This window comes from Bos indicus x Bos taurus, chromosome 21, assembly GCF_003369695.1.
Source record: "Bos indicus x Bos taurus breed Angus x Brahman F1 hybrid chromosome 21, Bos_hybrid_MaternalHap_v2.0, whole genome shotgun sequence".
In the NCBI taxonomy this organism is placed as follows: domain Eukaryota; kingdom Metazoa; phylum Chordata; class Mammalia; order Artiodactyla; family Bovidae; genus Bos; species Bos indicus x Bos taurus.
In genome coordinates this window covers 47,560,897-47,586,309 of record NC_040096.1, presented here as the reverse complement: position 1 = coordinate 47,586,309, position 25,413 = coordinate 47,560,897, and the positions used below count along the sequence as shown (strand labels likewise).

Sequence of the window (25,413 nt, the reverse complement as noted above, 5' to 3'; positions counted from 1 at the left end):
AGTAAAATATAAGAGGAATCAGTTGAAGAAATTGTTTAAGTAAAAGGCACCAGAACTTGAAGATTTAGAAAATTCACAGCCTATCCATACTGCTAAAACTGAGGAAGTGTCTTCTGGAGAGAACAATGAGATGGGACAGAAATGCCATAAAGTGATTACAGGTGTGACTCATGGTCTAATCAGCCACATCTGCAGAAGCCAGGAATAAACATGGGGTTACATCAGGAGAAACACTGTCAGTCTGTACTAAAGGGAACAGAGACAGAACAAAATGAAGTGCGGTGGTCGGACTTCTGGAACTCTGTAGGATGGGATAATAGATATATCCATCTTGCTGCACATGTGCCATCTTCAAGAAAGAGAAGAGTGACCCTGGAGGTGGTTCAGGTATCAGGACGGCCTCTACTTGCACCACAGGTCCAGGGCGCACCACTGTCTCCTCTTTAGCTTAGGGGGACCAGGTTCCCACCCAGGGTGAAGTGGTGACCTTGCCATCCTAGAGGGCCTGGAGGTTGGGCTGTTACTGCACTAGGCCTGAAGGATAGAGCACTGAGTCAAAGAAGATTCTTCTGGAGCCTCAAAGCCTGTTTTGGACTTAACTGGGACCTGTGATCCCCTTTCTTCTTTCAGGAATGGAAATGTCTACCTTATGCTTGTCCCACCACTGTATTTTGGAAGCAGATAACCTGTGTGTTTTCAGTTTCATAGCTGGAGAGGAATTTTGCCTTGGGCTGAATCATACCTCAAGTTTTGTTCACCATGGATTTATAAGAAGCTTAGAATGATGATGTAATGAGTTAAGACTTTGGGGCTATTGAGATGGGGATGAATGAGTTTTGAATGGGAGAAGAACAAATTTTGGAATGTGATGACTGAAATCTATACCCTCCAAATTCACATGTTGAAGCCCTAACTCCCACCAAACTTCCAATGCCTCAGAATGTGACTGTATGGGCGACAGAGTTTTTAATGAGATAATTATGATGAGGATGTTATGGTAGCCTCTAATATGACCTGACTGGTGACCTTATAAAAAGAGATCAGGACATACAGAGATAGACATCATGGATGTGAACAAAAGAGAAAGCCCATGTGAGAACTCAGCAAGGTGGACACTGCAAGTCAAGGAGGTAGAGCTCAGAAGAAATCAGACCTCTGACACCCTTATCCTAAACTTCTGGTCTCCAAAACTGACATAAAATAAATTTTCATTGTTTAAGCTACCTAACCTAAGGTATAGGAGAAGGAAATGGCAACCCACTCCAGTATTCTTGCCTAGAGAATCCTGTGGACAGAGGAGCCTGGTGGGCTGCTGTCCACAGGGTAGCACAGAGTCAGACACGACTGAAGTGACTTTGCATGCATGCACTGGAGAAGGAAATGGCAACCCACTCTAGTATTCTTGCCTGGAGAATCCCAGGGACAGAGAAGCCTGCCGTCTATGGGGTCACACAGAGTCGGACACGACTGAAGCGACTTAGCAGCAGCAGCAGCAGCAACAACCTAAGGTATTTTGTTATGGCTGCTGCTGCTGCTGCTGCTGCTAAGTCACTTTAGTCGTGTCTGACTCTGTGCGACCTCATAGACGGCAGCCCACCAGGCTTCCCCGTCCCTGGGATTCTCCAGGCAAGAACACTGGAGTGGGTTGTATGGCAGTCCTACCAAAATAATAAAGCATATTCCATTTATCGATTTTCAAGTGTTAAACCAACTTTGCTTGTGTGTGTGTGTGTTAAGTTGCTTTGTGTCCGACTCTATGACCCTATGGCCCACCAGGCTCCTCTGTCCGTGGGATTCTCCTGATAAGAATACTAGAATGCCTTGCACCAGGAGGAGAGAACCTATGTTTCTTACGTCTCCTGCATCAGCAGGCGAATTCTTTACCACTAGCACCACCTGGGAAGCCCACCTTTGCTTGGTCATGATAAAGAATTCTTTTTACAGGTTGCTGGTTTCAGTCTGCGAGTGTTTGGGTTTTTCTTAGAACAAACATAACATGAAATACACTATTAGTGATATTTAGTATAATCACAATGTTGTATAACCATCTCACTATTTAGTTCCAGAACACGTTTATCATCCCCAAGGAAATCCTGTACTCATTAAGCAGTTACTTTCCATTCCTCACTATTTCCAGTCCCACTCATCTGCTTTCTGGTTCCATAAATTTGGATAATTCTTGTCCAAAAAATTATGCAATGTGTACCTTAGTATGTGGCGTTCTTCACATAGCATATTCATTCATATTGTAGCATGTACCTGCATCCCATTCCTCTTTATGGCTGAAGAATATTGTATGGATATGCCACATACTGTCTATTAGGTGATGGACATTTCAGATGTTTCTACTCTTTGGCTATTGTGAACAATTCTGCTATATAAATTCACATACTAGCTTTTGTTTGACTATCTGTTTTCAATTATTTTGGGTATATACTCAGGAATACTGGGCAATATGCTAATTCTATAATCAACTTACTAAGCAACCACCCAACTATTTTCCAGTTGTTGTACCATTTTACATTCCTACTAACAAAGCATAAAAGGTGTTTTTTTCTGTATCCTTGCTAATATTTGTTATTTTCCATTAAAAAAATTATAGCCATCCTGGTGGCTATAAATGTTAACTTTAATGATAATTAAAACTTTGCTGTATTTTGAGTTAGTTTATTATGAGTAATAGCTCTGTGACTCTATAAACTTGGAGGGCCTACTTTCTATTTGTATATTCCCATGCCTGAAATGAATTCATTGTATTTATCTTTATGGCACATCTCAGAGATGATTATATGAAACCGTTCTATGATTCCATATTATAAGGAAACTTGTATGACAGTCTTGTGAATGGGAGCTAAGATATCTCTCTTATGTGATTCTAAACTCTAGTTTCAGTTCCTAGTGGATCAAATTTTAAATAGGTTTACTTTTTATCAACTGTGAGGAACATGAAAGAAGCTAAGAATTAGTGTTATTATACAGATCAAGATGTATGACAGAAGTAACAGATAATGTAAGAATTATAGTATAATATATACTGTAAGAAATTGGCATAGAAATATTAACTAAAACATTTTGAAAAAAAGTACTGTGTAGCTAGTGACAGGAGAAATGTTTAGAATTATACATTCCAAAATATGAAAAGAGTAGTGGAACTGAAGCTCACTTCTATTTTTATAGTTTTGGATTTTCTACTATAAATATTAGTAACCAATAAAAAGGAGCATGTGAAAACTGAAGTGAATGATTCATGTTCTAAAAAAACAGACATTATACATACACACATATTAAAAGTATAACAAATTGTAACTTCAAGAAAATTGGAGATATCAAGAGAACATTTCATGCACATTTGAGCACAATAAAGGACAGAAATGGCAAGGACCTAACAGAGCAGACGAGATTAAGAAGAGGTGGCAAGAATACACAGAAGAACTATACAAAAAATGTCTTAATGATCTGGATAACCATGATGGTGTGGTCACTCACCTAAAGCCAGACAGCCTGGAGTGCAAAGTCAAGTGGGCCTTAGGAAGCATCACTACGAACAAAGCTAGCAGAGGTGATGGAATTCCAGCTGAGCTATTTCAAATCCTAAAAGATGATGCTGTTAATGTGCTGCACTCAATATGTCAGCAAGTTTGGAAAACTCAGCAGTGGCCACAGAACTGGAAAAGGTCAGTTTTCATTCCAATTCCAAAGAAAGCAATGCCAAAGGATGTTAAAACTACTACACAATTGTACTCATTTCATGTGCTAGCAAGGTTAATGCCCCAAATCCTTCAATCTAGGCTTCAACAGCATATGAACCCAGAACTTCCAGATGTAGAAGCGGGATTTAGAAAGGGCAGATGAACCAGAGATCAAATTGCCAACATCCATTGGATCATATAAAAAGCAATGGCATTCCAAAAACCCATCTACTTACTTCTGCTTTATTGACCATGTTAAAGCCTTTGACTGTGTGGATCACAACGAACTGTGGAAAATTCTGAAAGAGATGGAAACACCTTACCTGTACTCAGGACAAGAAGCAACAGTTAGAACCAGACATGGAGTAACAGATTGGTTCAAAATTGGGAAAGGAGTATGTCAAGGCTGTATATTGTCACCCTGCTTATTTTTCTTATAAGCAGAGTACATCATGCAAAATGCCGGTCTGGATGAAGCACAAGCTGAAATCAAGATTGAGGGAGAAGTATCAATAACCTCAGATATGCAGATGACACTACCCTTATGGTAAAAGTAAAGAGGAACTAAAGAGCCTCTTAATGAAAGTGAAATAGGAGAGTGAAAAAGCTGACTGAAAACTCAACATTCAAAACACCAAGATCATGGTATCCGGTCCCATCACTTCATGGCAAATAGATGGGAAAACAATGGAAACAGTGAGAGACTTTATTTTCTTGGGCTCCAAAATCGCTGCAGATGCTGACTGCAGCCATGAAATTAAAAGACACTTTCTCCTTGGAAGAAAAGCTATGACAAACCTACACAGCATATTAAAAAGCAGAGACATTATTTTACTGAAAAAGGTCCTTCTAGTCAAAGCTATGGTTTTTCCAATAGTCATGTATGGATGTAAGAGCTGGGCTATAAAGAAAGCTGAGTGCCAAAGAACTGATACTTTTGAACTGTGGTGTTGGAGAAGATTCTTGAGAGTCCCTTGGACTCCAAGGAGATCAAATCAGTCAATCCTAAGGGAAATTAGTCCTGAATATTTATTGGAAGGATTGATGCTGAAGCTCCAATACTTTGGCCACCTGATGTGAAGAACTGACTCATTGGAAAAGACCCTGATGCTGGGAAAGATTGAAGGCAGGAGGAGGAGGGGACGGCAGAGGATGAGATGGTTGGATGGCATCATCGACTTTATGGACATCAGTTTGAGTAAGCTCCAGGAATTGGTGATGGACAGGGAGGCCTATGTGCTGCAGTCCATGGGGTTGCAAACAGTCGGACACGACTGAATGATGGAACTGAACTGAATGCTCATTACACCTTGTTCAGTTTTGCTTATACTGTTCTTCTAGGCTAGAATGCCCTTTTTCTTTCTCCTCTCCTTCTTTCAGAATCTTATTTATTCATATCTCAATTTCCAGACATTTCATAAAACTTCATTTTAGTCTGCAAAAATTTCTCACTTCACTTTCTATGGCAATGTCCAATCACTTTATTTAAAAGTTTATAATCCTATATGCTCATTTTCTTTTTTCTATCTAATTATATTTGTGGGTGATAATTGTATGTTACCCTTTGCTACTCTATTTATTATAGGAGACTACACAATCCTCTGAAGGATTTCAGTAGGGTCCTGAAACTGAAAATGACTATTTGGTTAATGTCAGTGATTGTGCTAGGGCTCTGATAAAATAACAATACCACAACATATAAATAAAAATAAACGTTTGGATAAAATTACTTTCAGGCACAGTATTACCTTTGTTGTCTGACATATGATATACTGCTAGAGCTTAAAGGTTCTCAAAAAGAAATTCAGAGGTAGTCTATTTATAAATCCAGACACTGACTGCGGTTGTAATTTGCAGAGTTTGGCTGAACACTGACAAAGACTGTTGAACTCCACAGCAGGTCAGGTTCTTTTACCATTTTAACGTGTCCTTAATGTGGGCTTTGAGGCATGTTTTATGTGATAAACATACCAAAGCGTATCCAAATCAGAAAAATAATGCTGAAGTACCAGTTCTACCTTAGCATTATTTCTGAGAGGCAAGGGTGGGGGAAGCTGTCTGGCAGATAGTGCAGAGGCCCAAGTATAAGGTGGTTTATGTAATATTTATACTTCCATTACTGGCCCTGATGTGACCTAGGGCATGTTAGTTTATAGCTCTGTATTTCAGTTTCCTCATCTGTAAAAAGCAATAATACCTCACAAGGATGTTCAAGGGATTCAAGAATATAATGTTTGTATTGAACTCCAAGATACAAGATAGAATTAGGAACATAGCTTTAAAAGCACAGCCTGATTATTTTCTGGAGTAGATTCTAAAACAGAAAACATGGTATATTTTGAATGTGTACTACATGAAATGTATGTTTTTAACAGAGTAGAAAAAATGAAAAAATTATTAAATTCTCAATAGATTTCTGAACTTTAAAATTCTGGAGACGGCTGGATGGCATCGCCGACACGATGGACGTGAGTTTGAGTGAACTTCAGGGAGTTGGTGATGGACAGGGAGGCCTGGCATGCTGCGATTCATGGGGTCACAAAGAGTCGGACACAGCTGAGGGGATGAACTGAACTGAAGTTTAAAATAAAGTTAATTAGGTTTACCTTTTAAGTAAAAAAATAAATAAATAAAATTCTGTGTGAACAACAGCTGAAAATAAACTGCTAATCAAAAAGGGCCAAATCTAAATTGAAACATAACACTTTGACTAAATATTTTTTAAATGTCCTGTAACGAAAAAAGAAATTAACCTTTTAATTCCAGTGAAAACTTGTTCCCAAAGAAAAAACAAATAACTCCATATTGCAGTCAGAATATTGCATTTTGAGCCAAAACACTAAAAATATTTAATATCCATTAATAGATTCTCAAAGAAAAGTGAATGCTGGATCACTATAAACTCAGCATAGGCATCATAACAACAATCAGTTCAGTTCAGTCGCTCAGTTGTGTTTGACTCTTTGAGACCCCATGAACCACAGCACGCCAGGCCTCCCTGTCCATCACCAACTCCCGGAGTCCACCCAAACCCATGTCCATTGAGTCAGTGATGCCATCCAACCGTCTCATCCTCTGTCGTCCCCTTCTCCTCCTGCCCTCAACCTTTCCCAGCATCAGGGTCTTTCCAAATGAGTCAGCTCTTCGTATCAGGTGGCCAAAGTATTGGAATTTCAGCTTCAACATCAGTCCTTCCAATGAACACCCAGGGCTGATGTCCTTTAGGATGGATTGGTTAGATCTCCTTGCAGTCCAAGGGACTCTCAAGAGTCTTCTCCAACACCACAATTCAAAAGCATCAATTCTTCGGTGTTCAGTTTTCTTTATAGTCCAACTCTCACATCCATACATGACTACTGGAAAAATCATAGCTTTGACTAGACAGACCTTTGTTGACAAAGTGGTTCACACTTATTACTTAAAATCTGTACTCAGGTATGATACAAAGCATTTGACAACTATTATTTTATTTTGATTTTTCTCAAAAATAATATAAGCAGCTATTAGTATAATTTCAATTTTACAGTTCAGGAAATTGAGGCTTACAGAGGTTATTACCTATCAAAGGTCATCTTGGCTAGGAAGTCAGAATCTACACCATCTGTCTTATTACAGTGTTAGCTAGGAATTAAAACACTATTGTTGTACTAAAAGAATAAATGCAAAACACAAACTTTACAAATAAAAAAGATAAACACAGGTCCAATTAACTGAGATTTAGAAATAAATGGTTTTCTTTATATAAATTATAATTGAAGTCAATTTATATCACCTTTTAGCATATTACCAATTATTAATGAAAACAAAAAAGCAAATATCCATTAAAGTCAGAAGTTAATCTTGACTCCCTGGTTTCACTTAGTTTTCAAGTAACAGAGTAGAATGAGTGATTATTTCAATTTCAAATCATATACAACAAAACAAAGAACAAATGAAACCAATCAGAGATGTATACTCCTCAATTATGAGCCAACAGTGTGACTTTCCAGATTAAAATCTCAATTCTCACATTTTTCCATATAATTGATATTTTAGAAAAATTTTATATTTTACAGTTCAGATTAGTTAACCAAGCCTGTTTGTAGCTGTTTAGTTGCTAAGTCATGTCTGACTCTTTTGTGACCCCATGGACTGTAGCACGCCAGGCTCCTCTCTCCATGGGATTTCCCAGGCAAGAATCCTGGAGTGGGTTTTACCATTTCCTTCTCCAGGGGATCTTCCTGGCCCAGGGAGGAACTCTGTCTCCTGCATCAGCAGGCAGCTTCTTTACCACTGAGCCACCAGGGAAGCCCTAACCAAGCCTGACAGGACAGCTAAACTTTCTATGGATTAAAACAAATTTAAATACTTATCAGATCAATGATGTCTAATAAAACTAAATTTTAAAATATTAATACCTAGGATTTTGATTTCTTCCTTGTTTCATGAAATAACAGAATATTGTTTATTTCTGATCTAATCTGAACCAGTTATTTGGGGAAAAAATTGGAACTATGATAGAATACTGACAATAACAAAACTATTAAAAGCCCAAAGGGAACAAGATACAGGGTATAACAACATTTAAAACTTAGCAACTAAAGCAAATAGTAAATTAGATCCTAATAAATTTGGAAGTTTCATGAATATCTGAAGTCTAAAATAGTAAAGGGAACAAAATATTTTAATATTGACCTGAGTTCATAAAACACATTTTGGCTTGGAATTACAGAAAAACATTCAATTGGGCCTTTTTTGACCTTTGCAAAGTTTTGGAACATCACCGTCAACTTCAGAGAACAACTACTTCATGCTATAAAGAGTGAAGACTCTAACTACTTCATATATATTTAAGACTGGAATATTTACACATTTAAATGCTTAACTGCAAGTAAACATTTGTCCTTTTGGGAGAGGCCCAGGTGGAAGGGCCCCATGGCAAAATGACAATGTAAGTCCCGGATATCTGACTATACTGCCAGTGCCACCCAGTCTTAAAAGTATTGCCATATCATCATTATCATCCTCAGTCAATATTTACTAAGCTCTTTATGACAGCAGTGGCATTAGAAAGTTTATAAAAATCAAGAGTAGCTCAAAGATCTCAGTTTATTGTAACTGGTTATCATGTAAGTTAACCTTGATATTTGGGGGTTTTTTTGCAATTAATGAATCAAATTGTTTCTGAACAAAGGCCTTTGTTATTAGCTATTATTTCCATTTATTTTCAATATTTCAAAGTAGATTCAGTAAAACTTTAATACATTCAATAATATATATGTCACATGTAGTGAGAGAAAATGTTTATAATACAACTATGTTAAATTATGGAGAAGGAAATGGCAACCCACTCCAGTGTTCTTGCCTGGAGAATCCCAGGGATGGGGGAGCCAGGTGGAGGGGGCTGTCGCACAGAGTCGGACACGACTGAAGCTACTTAGCAGCAGCATGCTAAATTAATCTAATTGCACTGAGCAAAGTCTCTGGAAATATGAAGGAATTCTCTCCTTTCATTGTCATTTCTGGCCAGAACCCAATGTTCACAGGACTGAATTCTTTGAAAAGGTATCCTTTCCCTCACTAACTGTCCTGGGCCCCCACCTCTACCAAATGGCAGAAGAATGTTATAACAGGCTAATACTTCTTTTAAAATTGCTAATAATTTTTTCTTTTTTTTTTTTTATAAAAGTGATTGAATTTCTGCAGTGTAAAGTACTTTAAAAATAGTTTAAAATATTTGGCAAACTTAAAACATAAGTGAGGTTATCGTGTATATACACATCTATTTCATAAGGTAAGTGAATCCACTTTGAGGTGTCATTCCCTTATATATCTCATTGTTTTTTAAAGCACAACACTAATAAACTAAATTAAAGAGATGAAATTCACTGATATAATAAATAAATTATACACACACATATGTATATATTATAGACCTATTTTTCATAGAAGCTTATTTACTTCTGCTGCTGCTAAGTCGCTTCAGTCGTGTCCAACTCTGTGCGACCCCATAGACGGCAGCCCACCAGGCTACCCCGTCCCTGGGATTCTCCAGGCAAGAACACTGGAGTGGGTTGCCATTTCCTTCTCCAATGCATGAAAATGAAAAATGAAAGTGAAGTTGCTCAGTCGTGTCTGACTCTTCGAGACCCCATGGACTGCAGCCCACCAGGCTCCTCCGCCCATGGGATTTTCCAGGCAAGAGTACTGGAGTGGGGTGCCATCACCTTCTCCGTATTTACTTCTAGGCATCAAATTTAATTTGTGCAGGTTACTATGAATAGATTTTCCAGGCAAGAGTACTGGAGTGGGGTGCCATCGCCTTCTCCATATTTACTTCTAGGCATCAAATTTAATTTGTGCAGGTTACTATGAATAAAGTTGCAAAACTTTATCAAAATTTGCAAACTCATTTTTATATAAAAGTAACACATATATACATAAAGAATTCAAACACTTAATTAGGTTATGAATGCAAGTTAAAATTTCCTTTCCTCTCATTCATCACATACATATAATAAACTTAACTGTTAAACATACTCCCACTTTTCAGAAAACATGCTGTTGAGTTTCTGGGGTATCAGAAAAATTTTTATTGACCCTTACAGATGCTCCAAGCACTGATTCAGGTACAAGATGCAGTGGTAAATAAACAAAATCCTTGTCCTTGCAGAACTTAATTTCTAGAGGACAATGCACAAATACAATTATAGTATCATGCAGGCTTGTCCATTATTAAGAAAAATATAGTAGAGTAACAAATAGTGTGATGCAGCGAGGAGGTAGACTATTTTAGATAATGTGGCCAGGAACATTTCAGCAGAAAGTTGAGCAAAGTGAAAAGTTGACTCGTGACACTATAGTGGTGGTGGTGGGCTTGTAGATTAGGCAGAGAAAAAAGAAAGTTGAGGTTTTGTGATGGGAGCATTCTTAGAATGTTGGCGATAATAAGAAATCTGGTGTGGCTGGACCGAAGCAAGAGTAGACACCTGTTAAGAAACAAAGTTGGAAAGGTAGCAGGGGCCGGTGCATATGTGTACAAACACTCCTTTTATAATTAAATAAGAAAGGACAAATATCTGGAGTCACTATATGATTTAGGCAGCTGTTGTTAAATGCATGAAGTAAGCAGGATACTGTTGACTCTTCAGTGTCCCTTGGGCAGCAAGGAGATCAAACCAGTCAATCCTAAAGGAAATCAACCCTGAATATTCATTGGAAAGACAATGCCAAAGCTGAAGCTTAAGACTTTGGTCACCTGATGGGAACGGACAACTCATTAAAAAAACACAAAAACCTGATGTTGTGAAAGACTGAGGGCAGGAAGAGAAGGGGGCAATAGAGGATGAGATGGTTGGCTGGCATCACCGACTCAATGGACATGAGTTTGAGCAAACTCTGGGAGATAGTGAAGGACAAGGAAGCTTGGCGTGCTGCAGTCCATTGGGTCACAAAGAGTCGGACATGACTGAGCAACAGAAAACAACAAAAGCAGGATGGAAAATGTGGTCAAATGGTAAATGCCGGCCCCTTTTAGGGAAGGTAGCCTCTACTCAGCCTCAGCTAACTGCTGAAAAGCAGAGGTATAATGGTTAATTTTATGTGTTAATGCAGCTAGACCATGGTGCTCAGCTGTTTGTTCATCGAGCGGTCTAGATATTGCTGTAAAGGTATATTTTATATATGATTAATATTTAGATCAGTAGGCTTTGAGGAAAGCAGATTAGTCTCCATAATACGGATGGGCCTCAGCCAATCAGTTGAAGGCTTTAAGAGAAAGACTGAGATCTCCCGAGGAAGAAGGAATTCTGCATCCTGGGACTTAAAACCACAACAACTTATTCCTGGTTCTCTAGCCAGCTGACTTGCCCTGCAGATTTTTGACTTACCAGTACCCACAATTGTATGAGCTACCAGTTGGCATTAGTGGTAAAGAATTTGCCTGCCAAGAGACATAAGAGATGGGGGTTTAATCCTTGGGTTGGGAAAATCCCCCAGAGGAGGGCATGGCAACCCACTCCAGTAGTCTTGCCTGGAGAATCCCATGGACAGAGGAACCTGGTAGGCTTACTGGTAGGCATAACTGAAGTGACTGAGTACAGCACACAATTCTTTAAAATAAATCTCCCTCCCTGTATATAAACAGTCTATTGGTTCTGTTTCTCTGGAGAACCCTAACACACTTGCCATGCTAAGGATCCCACATGGGCAGATCTTCCAGCTTTTTTTTTTTCACCTTGGAAACAATGTTGCAAATGAATATGGAATAATGCTACTGTTTCCTACACATTTTTTTAATTGGACCTGTGAGAATTTAGTCAAGGAATATACACAGGTGCCAAATTTCTAGGTAATGGATAATGCTCTCCAGAATGGCTTTAGAAGTTTACACTCTTATTTCAGTGCATGCAGGGTCTTCTCTATTTACAGTCTGCCTAAGCCCCCCCCCCCCTTTTTTTTAATTCTAAATTTTAAGAAAGGTAAAATCCAAACAAATGCTACTGATAATTGTTTTCAAATTTGAACACTGTTGGCCTAAAAGAAAAGAAACTTTGTTGGCAGATAAGATACTTTATCATATAAAGACCTTGTTTTGCCTACAGCCCTACAAATCACTAACTGAAAAGCTGAACTAGGTCCATGTTATTTCCAATCAATTTACTCATCACTGAGTTCTTATTATGTGCATTGCACACACTATCACTCTACAGAAGAAAGTTTTAATCTGAAGAGACTTTCAATCTAGTGTTAAATTTGACTGTCTATTCATTTGCTTGGCAAATATTTACTGAAGGCTTGTAATATATAAAAAATACAAGCTTTAGAAGGGAAATTAAGAGAAATATTCATAAAGGTGTTATACCGGTGAGCATGAGGTATGTATGATGAGAGAGCACTACATATAATTACGGTAATGTTAGGTAGAATGAGATCACTTCCGGTTGAGAAGATCAGAAAAAGATTACCAGAATAGTTCTTAAATTGTGTTTTGAAGGCTCAGTAAGAATCTGATAGGCAGAGATTGGGAGAATTCCAGGAGTAAGATGAAATAAAAAGAAAGCAGTGAAGTGGGAAATTTGGGGTATGGCCAGGAAACAGTGAATAATTCATTTTGAAAGTATAAATAATAGTCAATTTAGTATAACAAATATTTGTTGGGTGCTTATTATGTGTGAGGTAGTGTACTAGCACCAGTGACACAAATATGAATGAAACCAGAAGATAAAAGGATGATTGGTGGAACACTAAACCAGAGATAGCTACTGCTACTGCTAAGTCACTTCAGTCATGTCCGACTCTGTGCGACCCCATAGACAGCAGCCTACCAGGCTCCCCCATCCCTGAGATTCTCCAGGCAAGAACACTGGAGTGGGTTGCCATTTCCTTCTCCAATGCGTGAAAGTGAAAAGTGAAAGTGAAGTCACTTAGTGACTAAGTGAAGTCACTTAGTCGTGTCCGACTCTGTGCGACCCCATGGACTGCTGCCTACCAGGCTCCTTTGTCCATGGGATTTTCCAGGCAAGAGTACTGGAGTGGGGTGCCATTGCCTTCTCCGAAACCAGAGATAGAGGTGGCAGCAATATCAAAGGTTCATAAGTGTTTTAGGTAAAAGGGTCTGGAATTTATTGTACAGGTAATATGGTATTTCCCAGGTGGTGCAGTGGTACAGAATCTGCCTGCTAATGCAAGAGGCGTAAGAGACAAGGGTTCGATCCCTGGGTTGGGAAGATCTTCTGGAGGAGGGCATGGGAACCCACTCCAGTATTCTTGTCTGGAAAATTCTATGGACAGAAGAGCCTGGTGGGTTGCAAAGAGTTGGACATGACTGAGTGCGTGCGCACGCGCACACACACACGCACACACACAATGTGGTATTATTAAATACTGCTGATATCTGATTGAGAGGTTGAGAATAATGTTTCAGGAGTCTTAAGAGGAGGGAGAAATGGAGACAAGTGGATGATGTAGCTAGAAAAACCTGGGCATGAAATTATACAAGACTGGTCTAAGGTAGGAATTTTGTAAAGGAAGGAGACATTGCAAGGAAAAATCTAGCAAAATTTGTTTACTAATTAAATTTTAAAAAGGGACAAATCAAAGATTACCTATGCAGAAGGCAACAAGCATATGCAGAACTCTAATAATAGTGTCAAGACCAAGAGAAACACTTTACTTTTTTATTTACTAAAATACAAAATTAATTTTTTCTCAAGCTGATGAAAATGATGTTAATAGATGGCAGACTCCAGGATCTATAATTAGCAGGCCCATTCTAAGTCTGGATCTTTTGCTATCCATGATAATTAAATGGCAAAATATTTTGTTAAATGCTCTTCAAAGAGGAAGCTGAACCATTTTACAGAATAAAAAGGAGCAGCTGAGAGCTGTACATGTTGAACTTTCATGTTAAAATAAGGCACAGAAAACAGTGAAAGTAATGCAAAAAAAAAAAAAAGTCTTTCTAAATTCAAAGTCATAGAAGACATAAAATATTTTGGTAGCCTCTGTAGTTATTTAATTGTCTTATATGTCAATAAAGCAAAAACATTTAAAGTATTTTGATCAATGATACTATTAGTACATTTCTTTGGCACAGTACTTTATAGTTTTCAAAAACATTAAAAAAAAATCATCTCCCTAATTGTCATAGTAAGTGGCTTAGATCATTCACAAACAGGTGCAACTCACTGGTATAAGAAGCTAGTTCTTAATTCCAAATATTACCAAACAAAAAAGTCTAATCTACTTCATACAAAATGGTTAGAAATGTCACAGAATATTAGAACTAGAGAAATCCCCAAGTCCAAGTTAAAGAACTTGAAGCCTAGAAAGCCTGGAGCTTGTCTATATCAGAAAAAATTTGGTTAATGGCAAAGATGCTCTTTTGATTTTTTATTACTGTTTTGGCAGTATGGTTCCATAAAACAGTTCCAAGAAAATTAATTCCAATAAAAATACAGATATAACAAAATGTTTGTGTCACTGGGTAGTCCAATTAGAACACAGAACTAAGAGTTCAGGATTGAGTGTTCAACTCCTCTTGATGAGGGATTTGCATTGAGAAAAATGTTGCTTCATGGCTAGAGTTTGCATGCCGTTGACTCTTATTGATGCATAGTTCTCACTACTGAATGAGAAACCATCACCATCACCATCACACACACACACATACACACACACACACACACACACACACCCCAAACCCAGCCAGAGCCTAGCGACAGTCAGTAATATTTCTGATTACGAAGGACAGGATATATAAAGACCAGAAAATATATATATAAGTAGTAAAAGGGACCCATACTAAATAAAATTTATAAAAAGAATGTAGGAAAAAAAAAGCATCCCACCCTCTTTTTGAGTATATTTGACATGGTTTCTGTCTTTGTGGCTTTTATGACTTAGAAATGTAGTATATCATGAACCCAGTAAGTAGGATTTATTTTTAATCCAGTATTTACTATGCCAACATTCAAGCATTCTATTTAATTTTTTACAAAAATACTGTTACAATCAGAGGAAACATACCACCTTAAAATATGAAGCAGACTATTCAATATTTGTGATGTTGTAGAATGTCAAATCTGCCATGTTCTGAAAGGCATCACAACTTCTCACTTGGAATTGAACAAAACAACAAAAATTTAAAATATAATCTGCTGCTATTATGAGTATATTAAATCCTAGTCTACTGGCACTGAACAACAGGATCTAATTCCTATCTACACACTTGAATTTACACTTTTTTAAAGCAGAAGTAAATACAGAAGTACTATAAAATCAGCAAACATTGAAACTTAGGGTTTCTCTCGATTAGAAAACAGTTTGTTATTATTATGCCTCCTGAGCTTAGGAATGCAGCACTACAGGTTTAAAGAACAGGAAAAAATCATTACTAAATACAAATCTAACTCCTACAAGTTTAAGATTCTTCCCTGATGAAAGTTTAGATTTACACTAATGAAGCTGTTAGATGAATTCGGTATTTGGCAGAAAGGAAGGCACTAACACTTTACTAATAGCACTTTTGTAATAATAAAATTTATTTGAAACCTTCACATTGATTCCTCTCCTGCTATCCTCTCTGCTTTAATGTGAAGGAGCCATCACTTACACTGGTAAGTTTACTATCGCTACCCATTCACCTCACCTGCCCCGTCCCTAACTGTGCCAAAGGACACAGGCCAACATTTCCTTTTCTCAGTATTCAAAGTCTTCTAGGACTCAAAGGAAACAAACAGAATAGAAAAATCTCCTAATACATACTTCCATATTCCTATTCCCACTCGGGGAAATGAAACGCTTATAGTAAACAGTAGCTCTTGGTGTAACCCAGCTAAAAAAATAACTTTTTAGAAAAAAAATTAGAAAGAATAAGGTCAATATCTTATGGGCTTCCCTGGTGGCTTAGACGGTAAAGCGTCTGTCTGCAATGCAGGAGACCCGGTTTGATCCCTGGGTTGGGAAGATCCCCTGGAGAAGGAAATGGCAGCCCACTCCAGTATTCTTGCCTGGAAAATCCCACGGACGGCAGAGCCTGGTAGGCTACTGTCTATGGGGTCACAAAGAGTTGGACACAACTGAGTGACTTCACTTCACTTCAAGGTCAGTATCAGGAAGAATAAAAGTCATTAGCATATTTTAATATGCCCCTAACACTAATGACTGATCACATATCCTCTATTGCTTTGGCTGATGGAAAGTTTAAGACAGAATTATTCTTGAGGCTTATTCTTTTGCCGTTTCATGGTAAATATGCAAGCTGACTTACTCCTGGCTCTAGCTTCTTGTCCTATTCCTATATTTTTCTTAGTGTATTTTTTCTTAGTTATTGATAAGCAACTTTCTTTGATATGACCATACACATGTATGTGCATATATATATGTATATATATTTATGTGTAAAACTGATTTGAATAACTAAAAGTGCATTTTTTCTTAAACTTTTTTAAAAAAATACATTACCTGTTATGACATACATATACACATGCAAACATACATGAAAACTAGAGTCAGTCTTGGCTTTCTTCACAATAAATAAGAAACTCTTCCCCCTGTCTTCTATAGCAGAGGAAACTTTGAAGAAAAAAAAAAAGAGTACTACTTCTATGAGCTAGTTGTGTTTCATGTATGGATCTGTAACCACCATCTATTTGGGTGTGTAAGAAATACTGTTTACTTTCACTTAAATTAGAATCTGGGATTCCAGGAAATTTAAACTTTATTGTTTTTGGAAATTGCCTCTCTCTTCCTAGAGTTCTACATTCCAGGGATCTTATTCCTATTCTATTTAAAATAAATTCCTGAATATCCTCACAGAATGTTTTCTATACCTTGAAAAGGAAACTTAACTGTGAGCTTAAATTTATTTATATTCATAGCTATTCTTATCTCCTTTACTCCTGTCCATAAACACAAGGTGACCATCTTCCTGCTCAAGGCAAACCCTTCTACAGATTCTTAATTCCATCTCTTTTTAAATTTGGGGGGATGTTGTTCTAGAACAATTCTCTCTTGGCTCTTTCCAATGAGTCATAAACATGTTCAAATGTCTGCCATTTTTCAAAAATAAGAGACATAATCCTTAACCCACTTTCCTTTCTTCTTAGCTATAACATCTTTCTTATTCAGGTTTCTTCAAGGATCACTCAAACTGATAGTTCTTCTCTCCCTCAAGTCACTCTTGAACTTACAAAAAAATTGGCTTCTATACTTAATACTCTATTAAAACTACTCTTATAGATGTCAATAATGGCCACCTCGTTTCAAACAAAGGGGACACTTTTTGCTCATATCTTAACCATTTAGAAACATTTGACTTTTAAAAATTTTTTAAATTAAAATCTCCTTCCTTGGCTTCAGTGATATTGTTTTTAATTCTATTCTTACCTCACTGACCTCTTGCTGTAAAAAGAAATTTAACATTCAGTTCAGTTCAGTTCAGTCACTCAGTCATGTCCGACTCTTTGGAGCCCATGAATTGCAGCACGCCAGGCCTCCCTGTCCATCACCATCTCCCGGAACTCACCCAAACTCACGTCCATCGAGTCGGTGATGCCATCCAGCCATCTCATCCTCTGTCGTCCCTTTCTCCTCCTGCCCCCAATCCCTCCCAGCATCAGAGTCTTTTCCAATGAGTCAACTCTTCGCATGAAGTGGACAAAGTACTGGAGTTTCAGCTTTAGCATCATTCCTTCCAAGAACACCCAGGACTGATCTCCTTTAGAACAGATTGGTTGGATCTCCTTGCAGTCCAAGGGACTCTCAAGAGTCTTCTCCAACACCACAGTTCAAAACCATCAATTCTTCAATGCTCAGTTTTCTTCACACTCCAACTCTCACATCCATACACGACTATTGGAAAAACCATAGCCTTGGCTAGATGGACCTTTGTTGGCAAAGTAATGTCTCTGCTTTTGAATATGTTGTCTAGGTTGGTCATAACTTTCCTTCCAAGGAGTAAGCGTCTTTTAATTTCATGGCTGCAGTCACCATCTGCAGTGATTTTGGAGCCCCCCAAAATAAAGTCTGACACTGTTTCCACTGTTTCCTCATCTATTTCCCATGAAGTGATGGGACCAGATGCCATGATCTTAGTTTTCTGAATTTAACATTGGTTGAACACTAATAATCAGCCAAACACTGTGTGAAGGGTTGCAAGTACTTAAAACAGTTCTAGAAAATTCCCTGGTGGTCCAGTGGTTAGAACTCTGTGCTTTCACTGATGAGGGCATGGGTTTGATCCCTGGTCAGGGAACTAAGATCCTGCAAGCTGTGTGGCCTGGCCATAAAAAATAAAACAACACAAAACCTCTATGTGGTAGGTACTATAATTCTCATTTTATAAAATGAAAATGGTCTTGGAGAGGTTCATTTATATAAGGTTACACAAGGCAGGGCTGTCTAACTGAAAATCTCTGTAGCTTTACCACATTATCAGCAATTAAAAAAAAAAGTAGCAGTGAGAGGGGTCTTTGTGAAGCTTATCTTTGAGCCAATAATTGTTAACTATTTAAAAGAGGTTATGTAGCTCTGTTAGATTCATGTAGATTTTAAAAAGTCTTTGAAAGATAAATGTTTAATCCACATAATTTTCAAAAATCTTTCAATAATCCTCTGCAATTCAGCAAAGAGAAGGAGTATCAAGGTTTGTTTTCCAGTAAGTAAGGTCAACTTATGCAAGATTAGCACATCACCCTCAGCATTCTTGGACACTGTCGCTTTAACGACAGAACACCTGCTGACCTACCTCATGGCAGGAGAGGGTGCCATAAAAACTCTCCCTATCAATGGGGTGAAAAGACTACATACCATACACAACAGCCAAGGTCTAAGCACAAACCACACAGTATTCATAAGTCTTAATAAAGGCTTCTGTTATTCTCCCAAGAAGTAACCCTAACTTAATGCAGCTAACTGAAGTGTGCATTTAAACTGGCAGCCTTCAAACTTGGATGCACATGGGAATTTCTAAGGAGCTTTAAACACACCAAAGCAGAGTCTTACTCCAACAGACTCTGAAGTAATCAGTCAGGGATGGGATGGGGATCAGGATTTTTAGAGGCTCCTCAAGTGATCCTATTGCATAATTACAGCTGAGAATCCACTAGTGTAAAATATACAATTGTGTACTAAGTTGCTTCAGTTGTGCGACCCTATGGACTGTAGCCTGCCAGGCTCCTCTGTCCATGGGGACTCTACAGGCAAGAATACTGGAGTGGTTTGCCATTTCCTCCTCCAGGGGATCTTCCCAACCAGGGATCGGACCGGCATCTCTTATGTCTCTTGCATTGGCAGGCAGGTTCTTTACCCCTAGCACCACCTGGGAGGAAAGACTGTTATATTCATGCTCTTAAAAAAAAAAAATAAGGATTTGACATCTTCAACTACTACCAGGGTTCTGCTTGCCCACATACCTACTGATTCTAATTGCAAGCAAATGATTCCCCACAGTCAGTCATCAACCAAACATACTTGGAATTTGGTAACTGTCTTAGTTTCCTGAGCTGCTGTAACAAAGTACCCAAACTAGGGGGCTTAAAACAACAGAAATTTATTGTCTCACAGTTCTGGAGGCTACAAGTCCAAAATCACGGTTTCAGCTGGATTGTGTTTTCCATGAAGGCTGTAAGGGAGAACCCTCCTGGTGCCTCTTCTGGCTTTGGGCGTTTGCTCCAATCCTTGGTATTCATGTGCTTGTAGATATCTCACATCTCCCCAGGCACAAGGCTGTGTTTGCCCTGGGTCTTCACAAAGTCTTTCCTTTATGCCTGTGTCTCTGTGGCTAACTTTCTACTTTTTATAAAAACTTCAGTCATATTGGGTTAGAGCCCATGCTAATGATCTCATTTTAACTTGATTAGCTCTGTTAAACACCTTGCTGCTGCTGCTGCTGCCAAGTCGCTCAGTTGTGTCCAACTCTATGTGACCCCACAGACGGCAGCCCAACAGGCTCTCCCATCCCTGGGATTCTCCAAGCAAGAACACTGGAGTGGGTTGCCATTTCCTCCTCCAATGCATGAAAGTGAAAAGTGAAAGTGAAGTTGCTCAGTTGTGTCCGACTCTTAGCGACCCCATGGACTGCAGCCTACCAGGCTCCTCCGTCCATGGGATTTTCCAGGCAAGAGTACTGGAGTGGGGTGCCATCGACTTCTCTGGTTAAACACCTTGCTGCTGCTGCTGCTGCTGCTGCTGCTGCTAAGTCGCTCAGTTGTGTCCAACTCTGTGCGACCCCGTAGATGGCAGCCCACCAGGCTCCCCTGTCCCCGGGATTCTCAAGGCAAGAACACTGGAGTGGGTTGCCATTTCCTCCTCCAATGCATGAAAGTGAAAAGTGAAAGTGAAGTCGCTCAGTCGTGTCCGACTCTGTGCGACCCCATGGACTGCAGCCTACCAGGCTCCTCCGTCCATGGGATTTTCCAGGCAAGAGTACTGGAGTGGGGTGCCATTGCCTTCTCCATTAAACACCTTATTTAGACCCAAATAAGAGCACATTCTGAGGCACTAGGGGTTAAGACTTCAATATATTTTTGTGAGGGACACAATTCAACCCATAACAATAACCACTTAGCATTTACATCAAATAACACTGTTTCAAAGCATGGATTCTTAATATGAAGATGGGAAAAAATTTTTATCTTTATTTTTCACTCTTCATGTAAATACAGTATTTCTTATGATTATGAACACAGGCAACAATCTTCAGTAGTATTATTAGTGGTTCTTGAGACTTTGTGTCCATAGAAACCATTGGTATTTTCAGGTCACATTTCAGTGTTTGCAGTCATCTTCAAAATATTATTTATAGTTATCACTACTTAGAAATTACAGTTTTTAACAGACTTGCTGTTAGTTATTTACTGTATTAGTGCATTAATATATCATGATGTAATACCTTCATAATTTTATTTCAATAAAACTGATTTTGATTTAATTGAATTTTATGCACTGAACATTATCTTGAGAAGGGGATCAAAATTTTAAAAAAATCTTTCAATAACCTACAGCTCTAGTTAGTGAATTCTTCCATTTCATACTTGAGGATTTTTTAATCTTCATAAGTATTTAAAAATATGCAGTGCCTTGTACATCATTTTCAAACCTTTTACAAAAAAAAACTATGATCCACCATGAAAATATATATTTTACATGTAGCTCAAGACACAATCCGGAGAAGGCAATGGCACCCCACTCCAGTACTCTTGCCTGGAAAATCCCATGGGTGGAGGAGCCTGGTGGGCTGCAATCCATGGGGTTGCTAAGAGTCGGACATGACTGAGTGACTTCACTTTCACTTTTCACTTTCGTGCACTGGAGAAGGAAATGGCAACCCACTCCAGTGTTCTTGCCTGGAGAATCCCAGGGACGGGGGAGCCTGGTGGGCTGCCATCTATGGGGTTGCACAGAGTAGGACAGGACTGAAGTGACTTAGCATCAAGACACAATCGTCTCTCTCACACACAACACAAAACTGAAACAAAAATGTCACAAAACAATATTTACCCTTACTGCACTCTTGACATTTTCTATTCTATCTCTATTCATTAAAAAATGCCAGTGTGACCTACTGAATTAATTTGACAACTAATCTTGGAGCATAAATTAGTCTTAAAAATCCTTTAGTGGAGTTCCTTTAGAAACTTCTTATACTGTGATAGTTGAAAGGCTGTTATTACAGGTATTCATGTACTATTTTAAAAATATATGCCTTCATTTCAGAGGTGCCATTTAGATGAGCAAATAATTCAAGAGCTAAGCAGGCTCCATTTAGACAACTGGTTTAGAGTTACATAAACTTTATAATTCCCATTTTATAATGGGAGGCTCAACTTAAACTTTACCAAATACCAGAAGGAAACAAGGTAGAATAATAAATATTTTATGCCTGAATCATTTTAAAATTACAAAAATGTCTTAAGTGTATGATGTTTAATTTCACTGAGGTATTTCCTCATTCACCACTATAAAATTGGGTAGAAACATTTTCCAAACTAACATTTATTTATGCCCAGGATAAAAAGAATTTTACCTGTAGTAAACTCGAAGTGTCTGGATTTCTTCTTCCAGTTTTTTGTACTGCTGAACTGCGGTTTCTCTGGCTTGTTGCATAGCTAACAACTTTGCCTGCAAGTAATTAACATTTTAAGAAATTTAATAGCAGTTTGGTACCTTTAAATAGACTACTATAGTATGAATAGAAGTCTTTAATTTCTGGGAGTTTAAAAACCCATCAGTATTTTTAGTAGTGGTTCATAATTTCCCACAAAATAATTCGATTATATTAATAACAGAAATATTAAAGACATGAACATATTTAATTTACCAACTTCGCTCATTACTAAACTTCAATCTTATTCATCTGTATCATCAGATATATGCCTTTCTGCAATGTTTAACTTTACACACAGAATTCAGAATGTGGAACATGGTTTCAGAGCACTATCTAGAGTAGAGATAAGCACAATGGGTGTTTCACATATAAATTTTATGTGGCTCCACTGCCTGATCGCTAGATTTTCTTTTAACTTTATTAATAGAAACTCCGAAAATTCTAAATATGTTAAGCCATCTTTGATATTTAACATGAAAAAAATTGCACAAGACTATAACCTGATTTTTACAGATATGATTTAACCTTTTCAATTCCTTTTCTGCAGGGAAAAAAAAATCTCTAAAGGGAGAATGGCAGTAATTTTGAATGTTGGAGATATTTTACTCAAGGGTTGCTATTGTTCATCTTGGCTTATAATAATCAAATTTTAAAGAGTCTTAATCAGTTTTTCAATAGAGGTTAATGGTAATTTTAAAAGAATTGTACCTTCCAAACATCATTCCCAAAATTTCCAGCATAGTCAAAAAAAGTTATCAACCTGCCTTTTAAAGTATGGTACTGGTAAGTCAGACTTTAATTTTGCTTATTTAAAGCTTAATTTGCATGAAAAAGGCTGTCTTTTACTTTAAATGTGTTTGATAGATAACATGAAGCAAATTGTAATCATACATGTCACAAACTGCACTAACGGAAATAATTAAAAAGTAATCAAAAGTTGGAGGTTGAATGAAATTCATTAATTTTGCTGAACTCACATGATTTCACTGAAATTATTTTCTTGCATAAGAATGAAGTCATAAGATAAACTGTGAAATCTGATCATAGGAAAATTAATGAGTGTAATATAAATAAACATTAAACAGTGCCACTTTTCTATTTTAATAATGCAGAATTATAAAAAATAGCAGTTTAAATTTTTATATAAAAATTAAGCACCAAACTAATTAGCTATCTGCACTAGCAAATCCTAACAAAGAGTTACTTTTAATTAAATTTAAGATGTTCAAGTACTTGCTTTAACATGTCACATTCTAGAATTATGGATGAAATAGCCTCAAAAATTATTTTTAAAAAAGCATTTAAAGCTGGTTCTTGATGCCAATAATTAACAGCTTTGCTAATTTTCAGTATACTATAAAATGTAATTCAAAGGGTAACTTGCATGACCGAATACCCACTGTGATTAATAAGAAACCAAAAAGAATTGCCCCCAAAATATTTCACATTCAACTTACAAAACATCAGATATCCTGTTGCATGTAATTTAAGAAATATCAACTATTTGACAGGTAATTGAGAATGTGATAAATAACAATGGGACAGTGTTAAGAACCTGAGATGATTATTTTTAAGCTTTTGTACCCGGTACTTCTGCAGAAAACCAAAAACAAACCTAAACACAAAGCAAAAAACAAAACCAGCAATGTTGTAGCACGAAAAAGACATAACAAAGATTATGCCTAAGAAATTTTTGCAATGAAAATGGGATGTGAGAACTGTACTTAAATTCCCTTGCTTTGGGTAAAAATGAACATTTTATTCCTCTTCCTACACTCAGTTCACCATGAAGATTTGGTGTTGCTTCATGGCAACCCATTTGATTTATTACTTCCAAATGTCTGATCTTATATCTAGGCACTGGAGACTATGTTCAAAGCTATTATAAACCTTCTGGCCTTACAAGCTCCTTCCGCTACTTTATCAGATACACATTTATCTGGTCAACTTTTTTTAGGGGTGAGTAAATACCATTACCTTATGGCATAGTGATCCTGTTTGGCAGCTGGGATGAACTTCCTTTCCCACTACCTCAGGTACTCAATTATATGTGATCTAGAATTTTTTAAAAATATTTATTTATTTATTTAGTTGTGCCGGTCTTAGTTGCAGCACGCGGGATCTTTGACCTTCACTGCGACATGTGGGATCTTTTTTTTTTTTAAGCTTTGGTACACAGGATGTTTTAGCTGTGGCACGCAAAAGCTAGTTGCAGCATGTGGGATCCAGTTCCTGACCAGGGATTGAACCCAGGTCCCTGCACTGGGCATGTGCAGTCCCAGCCACTGGGCCACTGGAGGCGTCCTTATATGGTCTAGATTATTCAAACAGAGTAGTCCATCCTGATAGCCCCAGAAGAAAACTGAACCTTGAAGACATCATTTGTATCCTGGTTCCCTGTACACCAGACAGATCCAGATTCATTTCTTGGACACATGAGTTTCTTCTTTTTTTGCACAGGCTCGTTTTGAGTTGGATTTATGGTATATGCAATGTAATGTCCCTGGTGGCTCAGAAGGTAAAGAATTTGCCCGCAAGCAGGAGACCTGGGTTCGATCCCTGGGTTGGGAAGATCCCCTGGAGAAGGGAATGGCTATCCACTCCAGTATTCTTGTCTGGAGAATTCCATGGACAGAGGAGCCTGGTGGGCTACAGTCCATGGGGTCACAAAGAGTATAAGCAATGTAAGAAAATTTAATTAATTTACATGTGCTGTTTATACCTATTGCATTTCCTAGTTTCATTATTGAAAGAAAAGTGAGTGTTAGTCACTCAGTCGTGTTGATTCTTTCCATCACATTGCAAGTCAAAAATATATTTAATCTCAAAAACAATAAAAATTAGCAAACATTTTTCCTGTTTCTCTGCCATTATATTTCCCATATTTCTGGTAATTACTTGTCAATCTCCCACCCCCAATCTTCAAACTACAAATATTCTGAGATTTCAAGTTACCTGTTTGTTGTATATCCTTCTAGAAATATATATACAAACATACATATATATATATATATATTTACAACCAAATAAATCTATTTACAATATTGATGGTATCTTTATACACTATTAAAAACTTTGTTTTAGGTTTAAAAGAAGTTTTGCTATTTCGCTTTCTATTAAAAAAGAAATCTTTTA

General features: G+C 37.7%; 1 protein-coding gene across 6 annotated transcripts in view; it reads right to left on the bottom strand.

The window, feature by feature from the left end:
• MIPOL1 (mirror-image polydactyly 1) overlaps nt 1-25,413 on the bottom strand; it is a 313,865-nt gene that overhangs the window by 88,186 nt on the left and 200,266 nt on the right. For all 6 annotated transcript variants that reach the window (XM_027520983.1, XM_027520985.1, XM_027520989.1 and 3 more), the window contains one exon: nt 22,198-22,292. In XM_027520983.1, the coding sequence (XP_027376784.1) occupies nt 22,198-22,292 (95 nt within the window). The remainder of the gene's footprint in view (nt 1-22,197; nt 22,293-25,413) is intronic.